We start from the raw sequence: 17,845 nt of genomic DNA on the forward strand, positions 1-17,845 counted from the left end.
GAGCTTTGTGAACCATTTTCTTTCTTTTTTCTGAACCAACTAGATGGCGCTCTTGGTTTCAAGAAAAAAGGCTCAAGGAATGGCAATTCATTGTGCTTTTAACCCTTTGTTGAACAGAGAGTGCCATCTAGTGGGTTCAGAAAATAAAGAAAATGGTTCACGAGGCTTCATGATGCTTCATTTGGCCATCACTACCAATGATCCAAGCAGTCAGACAATCAAACAATCAGTGGCTGTGAACATGCCTACACCTTAGCCAGATAATCTAAAGCACTTTATTTAAAGGTAAACCTGAATGTGAGCACACCTGAAATGTCAGTAATAATCCCTCATTTCATAGGTGAACTGTACTACTGAACTACATTGAAAGGTCTATGTTGAGCAAGTAAACTGGTCTGTAATCTAGGATCAATGGACAGTTTGAGTTGTAATTTTACTGTTTGGTTTGGTTTTCTTTTTCAAATAAATTTGTCTAATCTGGGGGTTTGTTTAAAACCTGTGTGATAGAATGCTCATCTTTCTGTCTTAAGGAAAAGGTCATAAGGAAAACAGCTCTTCTGGCAGCCTGTGGAAATATGGGAGAAAGAAGACTCTTGTGACTTTCAATATCAGCTTAAACATGTAGTCCAGGAAGCACTGATACCAGATGACTGGGTCAGGTCACATCATCGTGTTTATTTTACTCATCTTCTCTGTGATTGTAATGACTCTTGAGATAGTTTGTGGGGTTGAGTGATGCAGCAGCATCCAAACTAGCACCTGCAGGTGATGAGGATTAGGCGCAGGTACAAGATGGATGGATGATGGGCGTAGAGCCTGCCCCGAGGACAGGTTAGCAGGGAGGATAGAGACAGAATCAGACAGAAACCGGAGAGCAAATGAGACAGCGAGAGTGAGAGTCAAAGAGGAAGCGGAAGAGGTGAGGACAGTGTCAGAGAATCTCGCCAAGAAGCAGGATACGGATCAAAGTCAAGGCAAGTCAAAAGCACACAGCCTGTGGAAACACAGGGGACAGACAGGGATTGTCAGTTTGAACATCAGACCATATCTCTACCATGAATAAATGCAATGAGAACACATTCCTGTGGGCAGTTTTATACTAGATGATCTGATCTAGATCTAGATCTGATGCCATTATTTGCATTTTTAAGGTTACTGAATAGGATATTTGAAAGAAAACGATGCGATAACATGCAGACATTGTGTGATTGTAATTTGGACCCATAATGTTGCATGTACAGTATTTGCAATTTACCACATCCTCGTGTCTAATTTGATGCTACCCAGCTGAAAATTGAAATCAAAATCAGATACATTGTGCAATTTGGAAAATGTCAAAAAGAGTTATGAAAATGTGAAATGACAACACAAAGAGAGAACGACAGCAGTGATTTGCCACTGGAGAAGGAGTTTTGTTTTAGAAAAGATTCCCTCTTAAAGATTGCATGCCTATTTAAAATTAGAACTGAAGGAATTGTAAGTGCTCCCTCCAGCCAGGTGTGTAGAGACGTTTCTGTCTTTCCTGCCTGTACTGCACTTCTTTTCCCTTTTTAATTTGATTTGAGTGATACAAGGCCAAAGTATTATGAAAGAAAGGTTACCAATTGATGCTAAGCAACAGTCTGGCTAAAACAATAGTAGAATAGCAAGGGTTTAGTGAAAACTGATTTAAAAAGAATGAGAGAAAAAATATATTAAAATTAAACGGTGTGCCTGTCCAGTCAAACAAGCACAGTTATGGAAAGATAAGCAAAAAACAATAAAACGAAAAATGGATTTTAATTTCCATAAAACATCCCTTTTTGGGAATTCTGGGGCTGAATAAAAATAGTGGGTTGAGCTGCTCATATTAATATAAATTGGCAAAAGTAAAGGCTTATTTCCATAACTTGTTTGCCTAATCTGCATAGTCAAGGACATTAACAAATGACACCATGATATGGGCCACTTATGCAGTAAATCTGCATGCACAGTGGTCAAAAAGGAATTACATTTTTTGTAATTTGAAAGTCACTTATGAAGTCCCCTATTCAAATAAAACGGTGCCTGCACACTAAATACAATAGTATGTAACCTACAGTATAGGAAAGTGTCACATTTTCCATTAAAAAAATTTATTTGGGGAGTATATGGTCTTCAATCATCTTCTAATATGCAATAAAACAATATGAAGCTAAGCTTAATGACATATGTGATGAATTTTGATGAACACATATCTTAAAGCTGCACTAATCAATATTTTTGTATGGGTCAAATGACTAAATGTAATGTAAAAGGGGTCGCTCATAGGGCCAAGTGCACAGGATTTCAAAAAACTGCATTTCCCCTCAGCTCATTGTTTCGTTATTGTTTGCTTGTTTGGTTCAGCTTCACCAGTCTCATCAATCTAATTTCCAGCTGCAACGGGCAGCTATTTTTAGTAAGAAGGCTCTAATAAACCCACTTTATCTATCTGCCTAGCTCCAAAAGGAAAGAAAGCATGAAGCAGCTAAAGAGCCAGATATTTCCCTAGAGGGTTGGTGAGGACCGAAACAGAGTTAGAAGGAGAGCGAATAGTGGACTCAAAGTTGAGGTTACCAAAGACAAATGAATCCTCATGTTGCTTGATGTGTAAACAGTCAACAGTTTGCTTACATGTTAGCAATATTAACTTTACAAGGCCATATATTGTCAAATTTGTGTGGCGAGTTCTACCTAAAATAGTAAAGAAAAAACTATCAATCCAGATTTAAAGGCTAATCTAATCCTATATTCCATTTTTTGCTAAGAGATGCAGCTAAATAATCTATACAATCAATTCTGCGACCAGTCCGTAGTTTGCCCACTATGCCCCTATAGTATAAACTGACGTGCCAGATAGTATGTTAACATAGAACCTTCTGAGATGCTGTCATTGGAAACTGTTTGGAAAAGGCCAGGCACTTTTCCAGTTGTAATTTAAAGAGAGACTTAAAGCATGTAACCAACAGTAGCTGGGTCGCAGTCATGTGTGAGTGAAACACAATGCCACCTGTGTATCTGTACTGATTAAAAGAAGAAGATGAAGAATTGAAAAACGTGTCTGACAAGCATCTGTTGACAGTCAAGGCGAAAGAGAGAGGGACGCTGGAGCAATGATCTGTCAGGGCTGTGGGGGGAGGATGGGAGTGGCAATGGTCGTGGTTGTGGGGTAATCACGGAGGTGGTTGTCTTGATTGAAATTAACTTTTTGAATTGGTGAACTGGTTTGTTAATGCTAAAATCAGGGGTTAAGTTGTTCTTTAATGTTTCTTTAAAGGTCCAGTTTGTGTTTAGTTGTTCATTATCAAAATCTGTGTTGCCCGTTCACAAACTTGTCCTTTTTCATGACTATTTACCACCACCATCAATTCCAAGTATTCCTATTGGCTGGAAATTTCACGTTTGCATTCGCATGGACTGGGGTAGATGCTTCATATTCAAGCGCCATCTTGAAATACATTAGCCGGTAAGGGACATATAGGACATACTGCTCTGCCTTTCACGTTTTCGCTGTCACATGATAAACTCACAGGTGCTGCTAATGCTGCTAATGGGTATTGTAGCTTCCCGGCCCTGGCAAGTTTGAAGAAGGAAACATGGGGGACCACACGTATTCAAAATCCAAATTTCAGGAACAGGAGTCTTCTTCTTCGCCCAGAAAAAGAAAAAGGATATTGAAAAGAGCAAGAGCCGGCTTTTTGAAGCTTGAAGGCTACCGTAGCTGTAATACGTACTTTGAACTGCGTGGTGCGAGAGTTGATTGTGATATACGATCTCAATGCTAGATGGGAGAAATTCCTACACATTGGACCATTAAACATGCATCACTTCTCTTTTACTGTCACAGTTGCTTTAGCTAATTATGATAAATTTTTTACTAAGTTCATGGGTCACTTTTTTAATACAATACTTATTTTAGAATTGTGGGAGAAGAGGTTTAAATTGGCTCTTGTTGTTACTAATCTGGTAAAATAAAGAGTAGGGTTAAGGAATTTTCTAATTTGATAACTGACTTTATGTAACTATTAAAGTGTATAGTTAATGTTAAGTAGGGCCATTGTTTCTTTCATCCCTGAGTAAACTAGAACAAGATGTCAAATGTCAAGTACTCAAATGGTTCTCAATCAAATCTACCTCAGTGACAAATGTAATTCAAACCCATCAACCTGCATTAGCGCCGATGCGTAGAGGGGGCTAATATAGACCAAATGGAAAAATCTGTTTAATGTCAGGCATTACTTGGAATCAAAGTGAGGACTAAGTGGACTGTGTCCTCTTATACAGCCAATAAAACCAAACCACACATCAAAGCATGCCAGCGCTCCAGCCCCGTAATCCACTTACTAACGGATGAGGATGATGTTATAATGGCACTAGTGTTCCTTATGACTTACACTCCTGTCATGTAAGTCCTGAATGGAAGAGAGAAGACATGGGCTTTCTCAGTCTGACAGAGCAGGCCTGGTATTAGAGCTGTCACTTAGTCTCTGGATGCGAGGCATTAAGATGCAGGAAGGCGGAAAGATCAAGACTATCTGACAGCTACAAGATAGGAAAAGGAAGTTTCTTGCTTTAAATGCAATAATCTTTATTGTAGCCAAAGGGCTACTGATTGGATTTGATATCAAGATAGAATATTAGTGATGGAAATTGACAGTTTTTATACACTGAATCCACTCCTGAACCCAGTTGTCAATGCCATCAAAGTATAATATGAATAATATTATATATATATATATAAAATGAAACTTGAGTTGTGAGAATAATTAGCAACAGGTTTTATGATCCAGTGCTGATTTTGACATTGAACAGATGTGGAAGTCAAAACCCCATTTCACACATGTCACACAAGGGTTTCTCCATCTGAAAGGAGTAATGACAGAAATGGTTTGAATCATTTGATTCAATTTAGTGTATTCCATTAAAGCTAATATAGCATGAAGCCATGGTGGTGTTTGAGTCTGTGTGGCAAGAAGGCATTAATGTAAAACCCCACATTTGTCATGTAAACATTTATTCTCTTGGAATTAAATGAAATCACTAGAGTCGGATGTTTTAAAGAGCTGAACAGACATTACAAAATCAGTTACCAGTTTTTCTTAATGTACTACATCATCAGAGGTTGTGCTGCCTTTAAAGCCACTATATCTAGAATTGTTTGTCAGATTATACTTTAGCAGTTTTCATATTATTCTGATTTCATACATTATTGTTAAATGCAGCTCAAAAAACAGCCCAGCAAAAATGGTTGCCGAGACGTGTCCAACAGGTACAGCAGTGCCTGTCGGTCCACCAAAACAACTATTGGATTAAAATTTGGTACAGACATTCATGGTTCCCAGATGATGTATCCAAATCACTTTGCCCTGAGTGGAACTTCTACGACCTACGATTAACCATAACTCTCCTATTTGCAAGTAAAAAAAAGTTTGGGCTTTGGGTAATGATTGCCATATGAAGCTTCATGAACCGTGACCCATTTACTTTATTTACTGGGTTTTAATGTGTAATGACAGACGAGTGGAGAGAATCGCAAACATTTACTTTTTTTTCTGAACCCACTAAATGGTAGCCTCGTGAGACCGTCCTGATCTCGCGAGCTCCAGTTTTCCACTCGCAGATCAGTCTGGCATCTTGAGGCAGAGAAAATCTGGAGCCGTTAGCCAAACGACCGGGCCAATCAGCGTTGGTTTTGAGGTGGGTTAGGTGGTGATAGACCGATGGTTTATCCAATTAGCTAACCAGTATTATCAGCCAGCGGTAGCCCTAATTCTGTTAGCCGCTCGCTAATGCTTTTTTTCTCTTGGATCCTTCTTTTGGAATATGGTCCGGGAACCTGAAATGGTGCCTTTTATTCCTAAATTCTCGTTACACAAACGGCAAATCTCCTTTACCGACATGTTGCTTGCATGCTGAGCTTACGAGCTATGCTTTGCCTGCAGCAGCAGGGGCGGGCTTGTGGTTGTATTTTCATACTCTTCGTGGATCTGATTTTTTCATTTGGCCCGTCTATCACCAACATAGGTGATAGACAGATGGTTCATCCAATCAAATAACCAGTATTCCGCCCCTTCCCAAAAGTTCTTCAACGGAAAGTTCCCAGATGGATATGCCGAAAAAATGCGAAGCAATCCATCAGGTTAACTAAATGGTGCTCTTGGTTTAAAGAAAAAGGCTCAAAGAATGGCAATTCAGCGTGCTTTCAAACCTTTCCCATCTAGTGGTCTTAGAAAATAAAGAAATTTGTCTTCATGAAATAAAGGAATAAAAATGGTTAACTGAGAGATTAGCATACCTTAGTTATCAATTAAACATTATGTAAGTAGTGAAAGACGTTTCTGTGTGTGTGTGTGTGTGTGTGTGTGTGTGTAATTGTGAGCATAGCAATAACTATAAATTTGTGTAGTGTCATAATATTAAGAAGGTTTTGATCAGATTAAGACAGCCTCTCCAGCAACAATGAAAAAAAAAAAAGTTCACATGCATTTTTCGACCGCAGCACTTAAAAAGTCTGGTTTTGTCATGATGAGTGTGCACTGTGGCAGATGAGTCTGCCACTGTTGTCATCTTGATGACTAATGTACTTTGTATAACTATTCAACAAATGCTATAAGTATACCACACATGCTCTTTTCCTTTGCTGATATATGTAGCAATAGGTTTGCCTTAAATTCTAATCATGTTCTGATTTTAACTTTGTATTGGGGATTGAGTTCAGCTCCCTAAATTGTCTTCAATACTACATACTATGCCATCATAGTCTGCAGACTCTAATAGCATCCACATGTGATTTACATGTATTATACCTTAACCCAGTTATGTTTAGTGATTGTCTCTTTATGTTGAATTTAGCTGCTTTCTGCATATGTATGTATAAATATTCATCATATTCTGAATAACGATTTGCACAAATGCTTAACCGGTTCAAGCGACTACCATTCCCAAAGTATCATCTGCACAAATCCAAAACTAATTTCTACACTCGTTCAGGTGTGACTAATTCATTTGGTGGCAATGAATGAAATGTAGCAATTCACTACTGTTTCTACAAATAGTCAAAAAATTAGAAATGTGCAGTGGAACGCAAGGACAATAATAGCTTAGGTGTTCTGCATAAAAGCTGATTTCCAATGGCTGTTCCTGTAGGGAACTGTGACGGTTATTGAGTCCTTGGGTTTCATTAAAGACAGAACGTCTTGTCCCGACAAACAGAGTGTCATGCAAATACAGGAGATAATCACCAAAATTGAAGCTTTTTCACACACATTTGGACAATCATCATCATCAATCTATCCCTTTTTTACACCAGCTTTTACCGTCTTATTCATTAATTAAATCTGAATTCCAAAACACACAAATGTTATAGTACTACTTTACAGGGACTGCTGAAAAACAGGACTGAGACAGACTTTGGGACAAAAGGTGGCAGTAAAGATGCCCCTTTATTGTTCAGTGGTGTGAGTGGCCATGAAGCTAAACATTTTCAGGCACGTATGGCAGCAGCAGGAAAATGGAAAAAAAAAACATTAAAGGCAACATTTGGCCTGACACAGCCAAAGCTGCATCTGCATTTTGCCTCTGTCTGTAAAATATATTAAATTGAAGCTAAAAATCCATGTTTTTTTTTTTTTTTTCAGTATAAAGCCAGGGCGATATCCTACACATCTACAAGGGCACAATAAATCAGCCGAGCTACATGTAAACATTTCAGCTCCTGTGCAGGTCTGATTCATTAAAAGCAAGCCGGCTGCTTTATAAGACAGTGACCCTTGCTAAAATCCCAACACAAGAGTGAAAATGATGACGCCATATCAATTCCGACTCACTTTTCTTGTGTGCTCACTGAGACACAGCTTGAGGCGCAACACAGAGCAGCAAGAGCGGAAGAAACACATTAATAGAAAAATGATCCGGTACATCACAGACATCATGGTTTTGGTAGTTTAGTCGTGTGATCTCTTAGTATTCCGACTGCACTGAACCTTAAAACAACTTATTTTTTGTTATTTTTCAGTAGACGGTCTTATTTGAGCTCCATTACCGTACATTGTACAAGTGGAAATAGATGAAAGATGGGAGTGCTGTGAGAACAGTGATGTGATTTAATTAGCTCAGCTAACAAGGAAGCTTCAATACTTGATCTGTTGAAAGAAAAGGAAAGAGGACCATCCAAGTTCAAAATGCTCTGTACACACACTCCTTAGTGAAAGGTTAAAGCTGCATTACTGGGCGACTCTGGGGCTGCAAACAAGCTGAAAGCACAACACTTTTATACTATCGCCTTTCAAGTTGTTAGAATTGACGGAGAAAGGGTAGATGTGCTTCCAGCCCCTTTTCAGAGTGTTTTTTTCATACTTTCAAACGTGTCTGGAGGAGGACTTTAAGGTGAACATGTTAGTGTACTAATACTAACACAGACACAGAGCAACATTAACATACATAGTCGTGTTTCTGGCCACTTATGGAAAACAAATATGCACCCCTCTAACTCTAAAGAAGAATACAGAAAATGCAGATGCAAAAGACCCAGGAACGTTGAAATGTCAGAACAGACTGGGCTTTTACCGGTGGGTGGCTTAACACTAGAAGTGCCGGAATTCCATAACTACTAGAAGTGCCGTGAGCGGTCAAAATTCAGATTCCACAGGCCTTCACTTTGTTCACCAGCTAGAAGGGGAAGTGTGCCTCTCTGCTGTTTGGTGCTGAGCAGGTAGTGTACAGTGGGTTTATCTGAGCTTTTTCGCTGGAAACAGCTGCCTGCTGCTTTTGGGAACAAGGATGACAATGGAATTTACGGGCCAAAACAATGATCTAAAAGAGGTTAATATGCTCCATAGAGCTGAGGGGAGCTGCAGAGTTTAGATATAATGCTCTGTGGGTTCCAGACCTCTGAGTTGCTGCCCGCATCTTAATATTCAGCGATTCAAATAGGCCTGCTGTTATGCCCATTTAAAGCTATTTAAAGGTCCCCTATTATGCTCATTTTCAGCTTCATACTTGTCTTTTGAGTATCTAGTAGAACACGTTTACATGTTAAAAAAAAAGAAATTATTTTTCTCATACTGTGTCTGAATATATCTGTGTTCATTTGACCGTTTTTAAATTTATATGTGTAATAACTAAAAATACAATCCTGCTGGTACCTGACTTTTTTCTAAAAGAGTCTATATTTTCATTTAAAATTGTTTTTATACACATTACACAAAAGGCAAAGAAAATACAATCACTTTTACCTATTTTGGCCATACACGGTCATATTGACCGCTTGGATTTTCGGGCATCACCAATTCATATAACTTTATACATCCTCGAACTGGCTGGAATCACTGCACACATCCTCTCCAAGGACATTTTAATGTTCCTGGGTCTTTTGCATCTGCATTTCCTGCATCTCTGTACCATCATTGCAGCCAGGGAATGACTGTAACAACACTCTAGCTGCACTTACCCATACATAGTATAATTGTGACATCACAACCGTACAGAATCCTGGTGGCTGGTTTAAAAGGCACACTATGGGCTGTTTGCATTTCTCTGGAGATTGACCATTTTGATACTTTTAGAATATTTATATAGCACCTTGACCTGCTTTATTAATATCAAAAAGACATGGAAATCTAACTTTTTACAAAATGGGCCCTTCAACCAGTTGAAGAAAGTAATTGGGATTAGGAATGGGTGTCATCTTCTGACACAGCTAGCTACCTACCACATTCATGAAAAATAGTGACCAAAAAGTGGCCACGAAAATGGTGTGGATGAAATTGTACAGGCCGTTCCAGTCAAAGTGAGGAAACTCTTCACCTTCATAAAAAAAGGTTAACTCCTCCAAGCAACCACTAATGCTTCAGTCAAATGAAAATTCTATCTAGCAATGAGCGACTTTTACATCACATATACTCATTTGATTTATTTTTAAATATAGAAATTGATTAATGCAGCTTTAATTGAGACAGTCCGTCTTTTTTTCTACTGTAATTTTAATTCTGTTGTTTTATTTTTGTGCTATGGATTGGTTTGTCTCGGTCGGGAGGCTTTTCAAAAACATGCCGTGTGTGTGATGCTCAGAGAACAGCTCTGGAGGCTGGGATTCAGCCGGGGCTACCGCTTTACAAGTGGTCAGGGCGGCATTGATTTAAGGTTTATATGATCAATGCTATCAACACGGGTTTTAGGAGGGTCACCACATGAATGTCAATATCCTACGAGCCAAGCTGTGTCACAATGACCGTCTCTCCCCATAAACTGAGCATGATATTGGTGTGTGTGTGTGTGTGTGTGTGTGTGTGTGTGTGTGTGTGACTCTTGCTCCCATTATAGATTCGGCATTTTGTTTTGTTTTTGGAAAACAATCACAGTGTAAATTGTGAACTGAACTGTGGTATGGTACAACACAAAGTACTCTACTGAAACTAAGTGTAATGAATTTTTTTAATAAATGTCACAGTCTTTACATAACACAATATTAAAAAGAGAGGCAGAAAGGCATTGCGATGTTCAAAAATGCATGGTATTGTTTTAAATCTGGTTTCAATATAATTCAATTTGGCTGTTTCTGGAAAAAAAAAATAGAAAAAACTTGCCTTGAAATGGCATCATGAAGGGGCAAAAATATTGACAGAATATAAGTAAAAAAGTACAATAATTTAAAAAAGACATCCTCTCGGATCCATGTTCTTATACCATGTATGTTTAAATTCTATATACAATTTTGTCATTGTCTATACCGTCATTTTATTATCTGAAACTTTCAATATACCTATATATTTTTTATATATCCAAAAAAACTGAAGATATGAGACCTGAGCATCCTCAATGGTAAGTACTTTGACACCAGGGTTAAATTTCTTGTCAGTGTTTGTAGTTTGCAGATATATTAGAATTGTGTCCTTATTTTCTCTGTTGCAATGAGCACCATAAAATGGGACCAGGATCAATACAAAGTGTAATAAAATGAATATACGTGTACTTTACCAACACAAAAAGTGGATTCAGTGTTAAGTTAATCTTTAAACTGACAGAATGTCTGTTGAGGTTCCCATTTCAGGAAGCACAAAGCAGATTTAAACAAAAAAGGAGCCACTTGGCACCAAAAACACCAAACGGCTCTGACAGATTCAACTGCTCCTCACCTTTTGGGGTTGAGTGGGCACAGTGAGGGGCTTGTTACACACTACTGGTCCACAGCACACTTGCACCTCAAGAGCTTCCACACAGCTAAGGTAAACCAAATTCTGGCCACATTGGTCAAATTATTCACCATCCAGCAAAATAGACAATATGAGTAGTCGTGTGGGCCACACGTGTTTATGACGACTACAGAGAGTTGTGCCTCTATGTTGGCAAAGAAAACTCCCGCACACTGTCTAACATCCAAAAAATTATATAAAGTTTAATAGCAAGCAACATTTCGGTACTAGACCATCTTCAGGCAATTGGTGTTACATCCTGAGAAGTCATCTTTTGTAGGAGGTGACTGTTTTTTGTGCACCAATCAACAACTTCCACATGAGATCAGGCGTAAGTGCATAACATTCATTCACATATCCATTACTATAGATGGAGCGTAAACTTTAATACAACCCCTCTATAGCAACATAATAATAATATATATAAAATATATCATTCCAGAGCAATCTATAGCACATGGATGTTGATTTCTATATAATTAATTCACACAACAAATTATGTAGAGCATTCATATTCAGGCATGTTTCCAAAACCTGCTGGTATCTTATCCATAAATAGATAGAGGAAAAATATCAAAATAAACACAAGAGTCCTCACAAAAAAATTATTGAAGGGCATAACTTCATACTTTACATTACTTTTACTGTTAAATCACAAAAAAATGTATAGTAAAATAGAAATGTAGAAATAGTTCAAATTAAAAAAGTTGCTTTATGGCCTTAACAAAATGTAAAAAAAAAAAACGTATTAGTTTTTCATATGATGTAATTGACTTGGTTTGATTTGTATACCTCCATACTGTATGTGATGATTGGATTGATCCATTGAGGCCCTGTGGCAAAACAGCAGCTGATTACATTTTGGAAATTAAAGAGGAAGAATTATGCATAGCAATGCTCGGCGGATAAACAAATCAAGCCACATTGAGTTTTCTTATAAAGATCTGTTTTTTATTTTGCCAGAGTGTTGGGATTTATTTAGTAGCTGTCTCTGCCTGTAGGGTTCAAGCTGAAGTTGAATATATGTATTTGAACTGCCAGTGCCTCACCTGATGTTGGTACAGGCATACACACGGTTAGTCATCTATTATGGATGACCAGCCTCGGCCAGTGGAAGACACTGTGGTCACCTTGTTTGACGTAAATGCACAGAGTGAAGCTTTGAACCCTGCATGAGGAAAACTCAATTTTTAGAACAGTGAGCTTCAAAAATACTAGAGTACAGCTGTTGAAAATTACTCACTTTCTACCAATACTGCCTTTAAAAAAACTAAGACTGACTGGAAAAATGTAATTCTCAGGTAAGATTATGGCCTGGCTGAGGGACCAGATGCTTTTCTGGCCTCAGACCCTAACTTTGGTGCAGCTCATTGAACCTGATTCCATTTTAGGATTAGGCCCATAATAAGTCTGGCTTGCCTTCCGGCCTAAAAATGCTGGAGTCTCAACTCATCCATTAGTACAGTAACAGTCTCTTGGTGGGCGCGATGGCCAAGCAATGAACTGTGGCAGATTAGACTTTCTGCTACCTGGCTGAGCTGACCTGGCTGGGATGTGCCTAACCTGGGACCGTTTCAAGTCATTTGTCTAAAACCATGGCAACAGCAGTGTAAAACACAAACCTTGAGTTAAATGTTAATGCAAAGGCAGTATTTCATTTTAACAGTGAAAAGACAAGTGACTTTTGGCATGCTCTGGAATGCTTGTGCTTAAGGGAATAGTCATTTAGTTGATTAGTCAATTAACAAGAAGGCAATGAGCAACCAGTCTGAAAATGTAAAAAGTGTAGATAAATCATTCAAACACTTCTTAAATTTACTATTTTTCATAGTACTAGTAATAGTATTATGTATATTTTCTTTTTACAGTTTGGGCCATCATTCCTATTAATGACCTTGTACTCACTAATTCTGGGAGCTAGGGTTCTGCTACTCCCAACTGAACCCGAAGGGTCTCCACAAAGTATTGGAAGTCATCATGGGAGCAGGTCATTTTGCTCTGTGAAGCTATGTGCACTGGACAAGTTTCCCCTTTTTCTCTTACTGTGCCAATCATTTGCCTGAGTATCTAAGTTGGCAGTGCCAGTCCAGTTCAGCCTTAAAAGAAGCAGGGTTCAGGTCTTAGGCCTGTGCAGAGCTCTACTAAGAATGTGGCTACATCCCAAAAGTCAGACTCAGCAAGACGTTTTGGAGACAGTGTCAGAAATTTCGGACTGAATTCTCACAATGTGACTGTTGTTACAACCCAATTCTACAAACCAACCAATCAGCAGGCAAGATGCCATACCATTTTCTGAAGTGCCATTTTTGAATAAAGTTTAGGCAAAACTGATGTCATGCCAGTTTTCCCCCTGCTGTTTGTTGCATAAGCGAAAGCATTTGTAAATTGTATGCTGAGACCTCAAGCAATTGAGACATTCACAGCACCCACTGCTTCATTCCTACCGTTGCTGACTGCTGCTGTCCTTCAGTCTCCCAAGACATACAATGGAAAGAGGTCCAGTGACAGGTGTGCGCTTAAGCTAAAAGCCCATAGAGCAGCCTTCACAGGACCCTTTTTGTATCCACAAGGAGCTGAACAAGTGACACGGCTCTGGATTTATAGGTCGGGGCCTCCAGCAGGGTGGCAAGCTGCAGCAGGGCTTGGGCAGCGCAGCGGCAACACCGCTTCCATCTGTTGTCACGGTCTGCTCATATCTGCATGCTAATCCTTCTCTACCCACACCTTCATGAAAAAACACTCTTGTGGCAGCGCTACCGCCGCAGCTCTTTCAGGATGAGGAATTAACAGAGCAGGGAGCACAAAGACACGGACCTCAGGTTGATGGGATGTGAAATGCAGATAGAGCGGGGAGTACAAATGTGAGATTAGAGGAAAATCAAAGCGTTAAGAAGCCGAAGCTCAGCACTAGCTATCTCATTTCCAGATCAAAACTGGTGTCGCCCCTCAAGCCTGTGCAAACAGTAGATCGGCTTGATGTTTGCAAATACATGCAAAACGTGCAGAGGGGTAGTCAAGGACAGTTATTTGTTCCAAGGTCTCAAGGTTGGGGACATTCAGCGGGTGTCGACGTGCGGCTCCCTGCCTCCATTCAGCAGATGTAGCTGCTGGCAAAAGTCTTCTCAAGCTGACTAATCATTTGTGTATGCAGTTATAATATGCTTTCAGTATCTCAAAATGCATATCATCCATCAAAGCACAGTTTCAATGTCTTTGGGCAGGAAAAGGGCACTGGGAGTAGGTGTGGCATATCTCAGATCTAATAAATATACATTTCCTCAGGCAAGAGGAGAAAGCTGCGTGATCTAAGGATTCATTTCCCTACTTTGCCGACATAGCAGATAAGGTTTGATACAGTGCAGGCATGCAAAAATCTACATTCTGCAACCGAAATGTAGAACTTTCTTAACGCATGTTGCACACAGAAGTACAGATTGTCTCGCTGCTATAGTCTGTACAATGTCTCTCTGACTGAACATGGGTAAAAGCATAAATCCATTTAAAAAAAAAAAAAAAAAACACACTGCTCCAATACAGGACAGTGTTATCCTAGGTCTGTGGAAGACTTAGGTGCATGCATTTTGCTCGGGGTTTAGGGTTCTTCCTGAAGAAAATGTGATGTTTTTCAATAAAAAAACATAAGCAATATCACATTATTTTCTACCATTCTTATTTCCCTATGTGTGTTTCAAAAATATTTGGGAAAGCTAGAGCAGACAAGTAAATAACACTCAAAAAGCTTACAGCTACATTGTGTAAGAATTTCTCCCATCTAGCGGTGAAATTGACAACCAACTGAATATTACTTTCTAGCCCCTCCCATTCCGATTGCATTTTAACTCCTACGGTGGCCGTATTATTCCAAGAAGTACGACTTCGTCCGTGAGCGTTCCCTCCAGTGTAATAATAGTTTTACATTTTCATTATTTTGGTACCATTTCATTGCTAACATCAGCTATCAGGTTCCCAAACGAAATGCAAGCTAAAGTTAGTACAGTATCAGCGTGATCATCCATCTTCAACAGGCTTTCAAATCTGCCGGCAGATCGACTAATCTCCCCCTGGCATTCGTCACGGTGCCACGGAGTTTAAAAGCGCAAAAGGCCGAGGTATGTCCCTCTTCGGCTAATGTATTTTAAAGATGAAGGCGCAACATGGATGAATGATTCTGAATGGCAAATTCTACTCTTACGAGAATACTTTGATTAGCTGGTGGAAGTAATTACACATTAATGACCACATATTTGTAAAAGAACAAAGGGGTTTTTGCTAAGAATCAACTCAAAACATTACACAATGGAGCTTTAAAGTGCTCATATTATGCATTTTGGCTTTTTCCCTTTCCTTATTATATATATCTTTTTTGTGCATGTAATAGGTTTTCAAAGTGAAAAAGCCCAAAGTCCCCCCCTAGGGAGTTACCATCTCCAACAGAAAACACAGTTCACAAACTGCTCCAAACAGCTCTATTGTCATCCAGCCTTTACTTCCTTGACATTTTTTTTGGCCTTTATTTTTGACAGGACAGATAAAGACATGAAAGTGGAGAGAGAGGGGGAATGGCAGCAAAGGGCCGCGGGTCGGAGTCGAACCTGGCCCCGCTGCATCGAGGAGTAAACCTCTACATATGGGCACCTGCTCTACCAACTGAGCTCTCTGGGCGCTCCTTCTGTAACATTTTGCGTCACTTTGTAACACACGCTATAATGCTCGCCTACCTGCTAGTGTGGCACGCCCTCAAACCAAGCTAGTTGGAGCGGAGGCCCAAAGACGCTACGGCTGAATCTCATCACCCTTTGACCATTTGATAGCTCCTCGACTCCTCGACTGAACCGGAAGTTATGCTGTCCCTCCTCGGTGAAGGCCGTCTCAAAGCTCTTATTTCTGCCCTGAGGACCAAACATCGAGGAGGGATCATCGAGGAGCTATAGGTGAGGATACACCAGAGCAGCCTTCCCGGAAGCCGTGCAGCTGAAGGAGTTGCTAACTCCGCCCAAACAGCTGACAACAATGACGCTTCAGAGGAAAGGATGTCTCATCCCTCTAAGACACATTTGCTCGTTGCCTCTCTCCTCCGATGATTTCCTCACGTCTCTCGCGGGCCTCCCCGGAAGGGACTAAGATGCAAGTGAGGGAGTCAAGGAGGCGACATGAGAAGCAGTCTAGCTACAGTGCATCTGCGACTCCCAACACAGATGGAAAAGAAGTGTGATGCCTCACTAGGTTGCTTAACATTGAACTCAACACACAGGGTGAAAAGAGGAGCTGCAGCAATGTCTATCAAGACAAATATATGGTGTTTTTTGGAAAATTAAACCACGTAAACCTATTCTGGTACAACCTGTAAATACAATTATGAACCTGAAAATGAGTATAATATGAACTCTTTAAAGACAAAACTTGCTGAAGAAGTCCACTGGGGACCAACTACATGCATTAGATCTGAGAAAATTCATTTAGTTGGTTTTGATGCACACATTGATTTTACATTCATTCAGCTTAGATGTTCCCCATAACGGCTTGGGTGCTGCACCTTAGCCTTATAATGGTAGTCCACCTTGACTTCCTCCATGTCTTTAAACAGGCTAGTGTGTCCATTCTAAACAAATCTGCCAGTGAAGTGACAGAGCTTTGTAAAAGCGTTTGAGTGACTACATATATCCTCTACATTTGGACAATAAAGAGTTTTTATACCAGTGAGACAAATGTAAGACACAGAGACGTTTTGTAAATGAAGCATTTTTGCAGCCATCGTACCATGACAGACATCGGCAGGATTTATCTGCTCCCTAAACCCTTTACTCTGAAAAAAAGTGTGCAGTCAGCTGTTTCATTTGGAATACACAGGGAAACAAAAACAAAGGGGAAGGCACATGTTACCTTATCTCAAAGATGATATATCTGCCGACGTTTCAGCTTCAGGGGAAATAACTCAACACTAAAATAACTTTATTTCTTTAAATCCATATCTCTATGAAACAGCAAGAGAGAAAAGCAATTTCTTTCCTTTGTCATTTTAATTTTGCAAATGAAAGATTTTGGCCAATTAAAAAGTTATTTTGACTGCATTGTCAAAAGAAAAGATATTGTAATATTAGACTTCAAAACAGTTTCCATTTTTAGCAGCTCTGTGAGCAGAGAGTCTTACCATGACAGAGATGTGCAGGATGCGGAGCTCCTCCTTCGCCGAGTCGTTGGCCGGGTTTTCGGTCGGCTCCGGGGGGTTCATGCTGCCGTCCTGGTGGTGGATGTGGAAGAGCAGAGTGCCATTCTCCAGCCACTGCTGTCTCCAGCGCACCAGAGGGATGTCCTCTGAATTCCCAGAGATCTCTGCCAAAGACAACAGACAAACAAAAAGGACTAAATGACAGGCCGTCTGCTGTTGCAACACAAATTGTCAACATCATGAAGGAGATCCACTGGAATTTAAGCCAGGAAGAGACAGACATCTCCTGGTGTTGTTTTTGTTTAAAGGTCCCATGACATGCTGCTTTTGGGATGCTTTTATATAGACCTCAGTGGTCTCCTTATACTGTATTTGAAGTCTCTTTCCCATAATTCAACCTTGGTGCAGAATTACAGCCACTAGAGCCAGTCCCACAATGAGCTTTCCTTAGGATGTGCCATTTCTGTGTCTGTAGCTTTAAATGCTATTG

General features: G+C 39.8%; 1 protein-coding gene across 4 annotated transcripts in view; it reads right to left on the reverse strand.

Annotated features, from left to right (window-relative positions):
* The window catches only part of astn1 (astrotactin 1), a 435,006-nt gene that overhangs the window by 332,699 nt on the left and 84,462 nt on the right, over positions 1–17,845 (reverse strand). For all 4 annotated transcript variants that reach the window (XM_028593761.1, XM_028593760.1, XM_028593759.1 and 1 more), the window contains exon 2: positions 17,338–17,519. In XM_028593761.1, the coding sequence (XP_028449562.1) occupies positions 17,338–17,519 (182 nt within the window). The remainder of the gene's footprint in view (positions 1–17,337; positions 17,520–17,845) is intronic.

Source organism: Perca flavescens, chromosome 12 (genome assembly GCF_004354835.1).
Source record: "Perca flavescens isolate YP-PL-M2 chromosome 12, PFLA_1.0, whole genome shotgun sequence".
Classification (NCBI taxonomy): domain Eukaryota; kingdom Metazoa; phylum Chordata; class Actinopteri; order Perciformes; family Percidae; genus Perca; species Perca flavescens.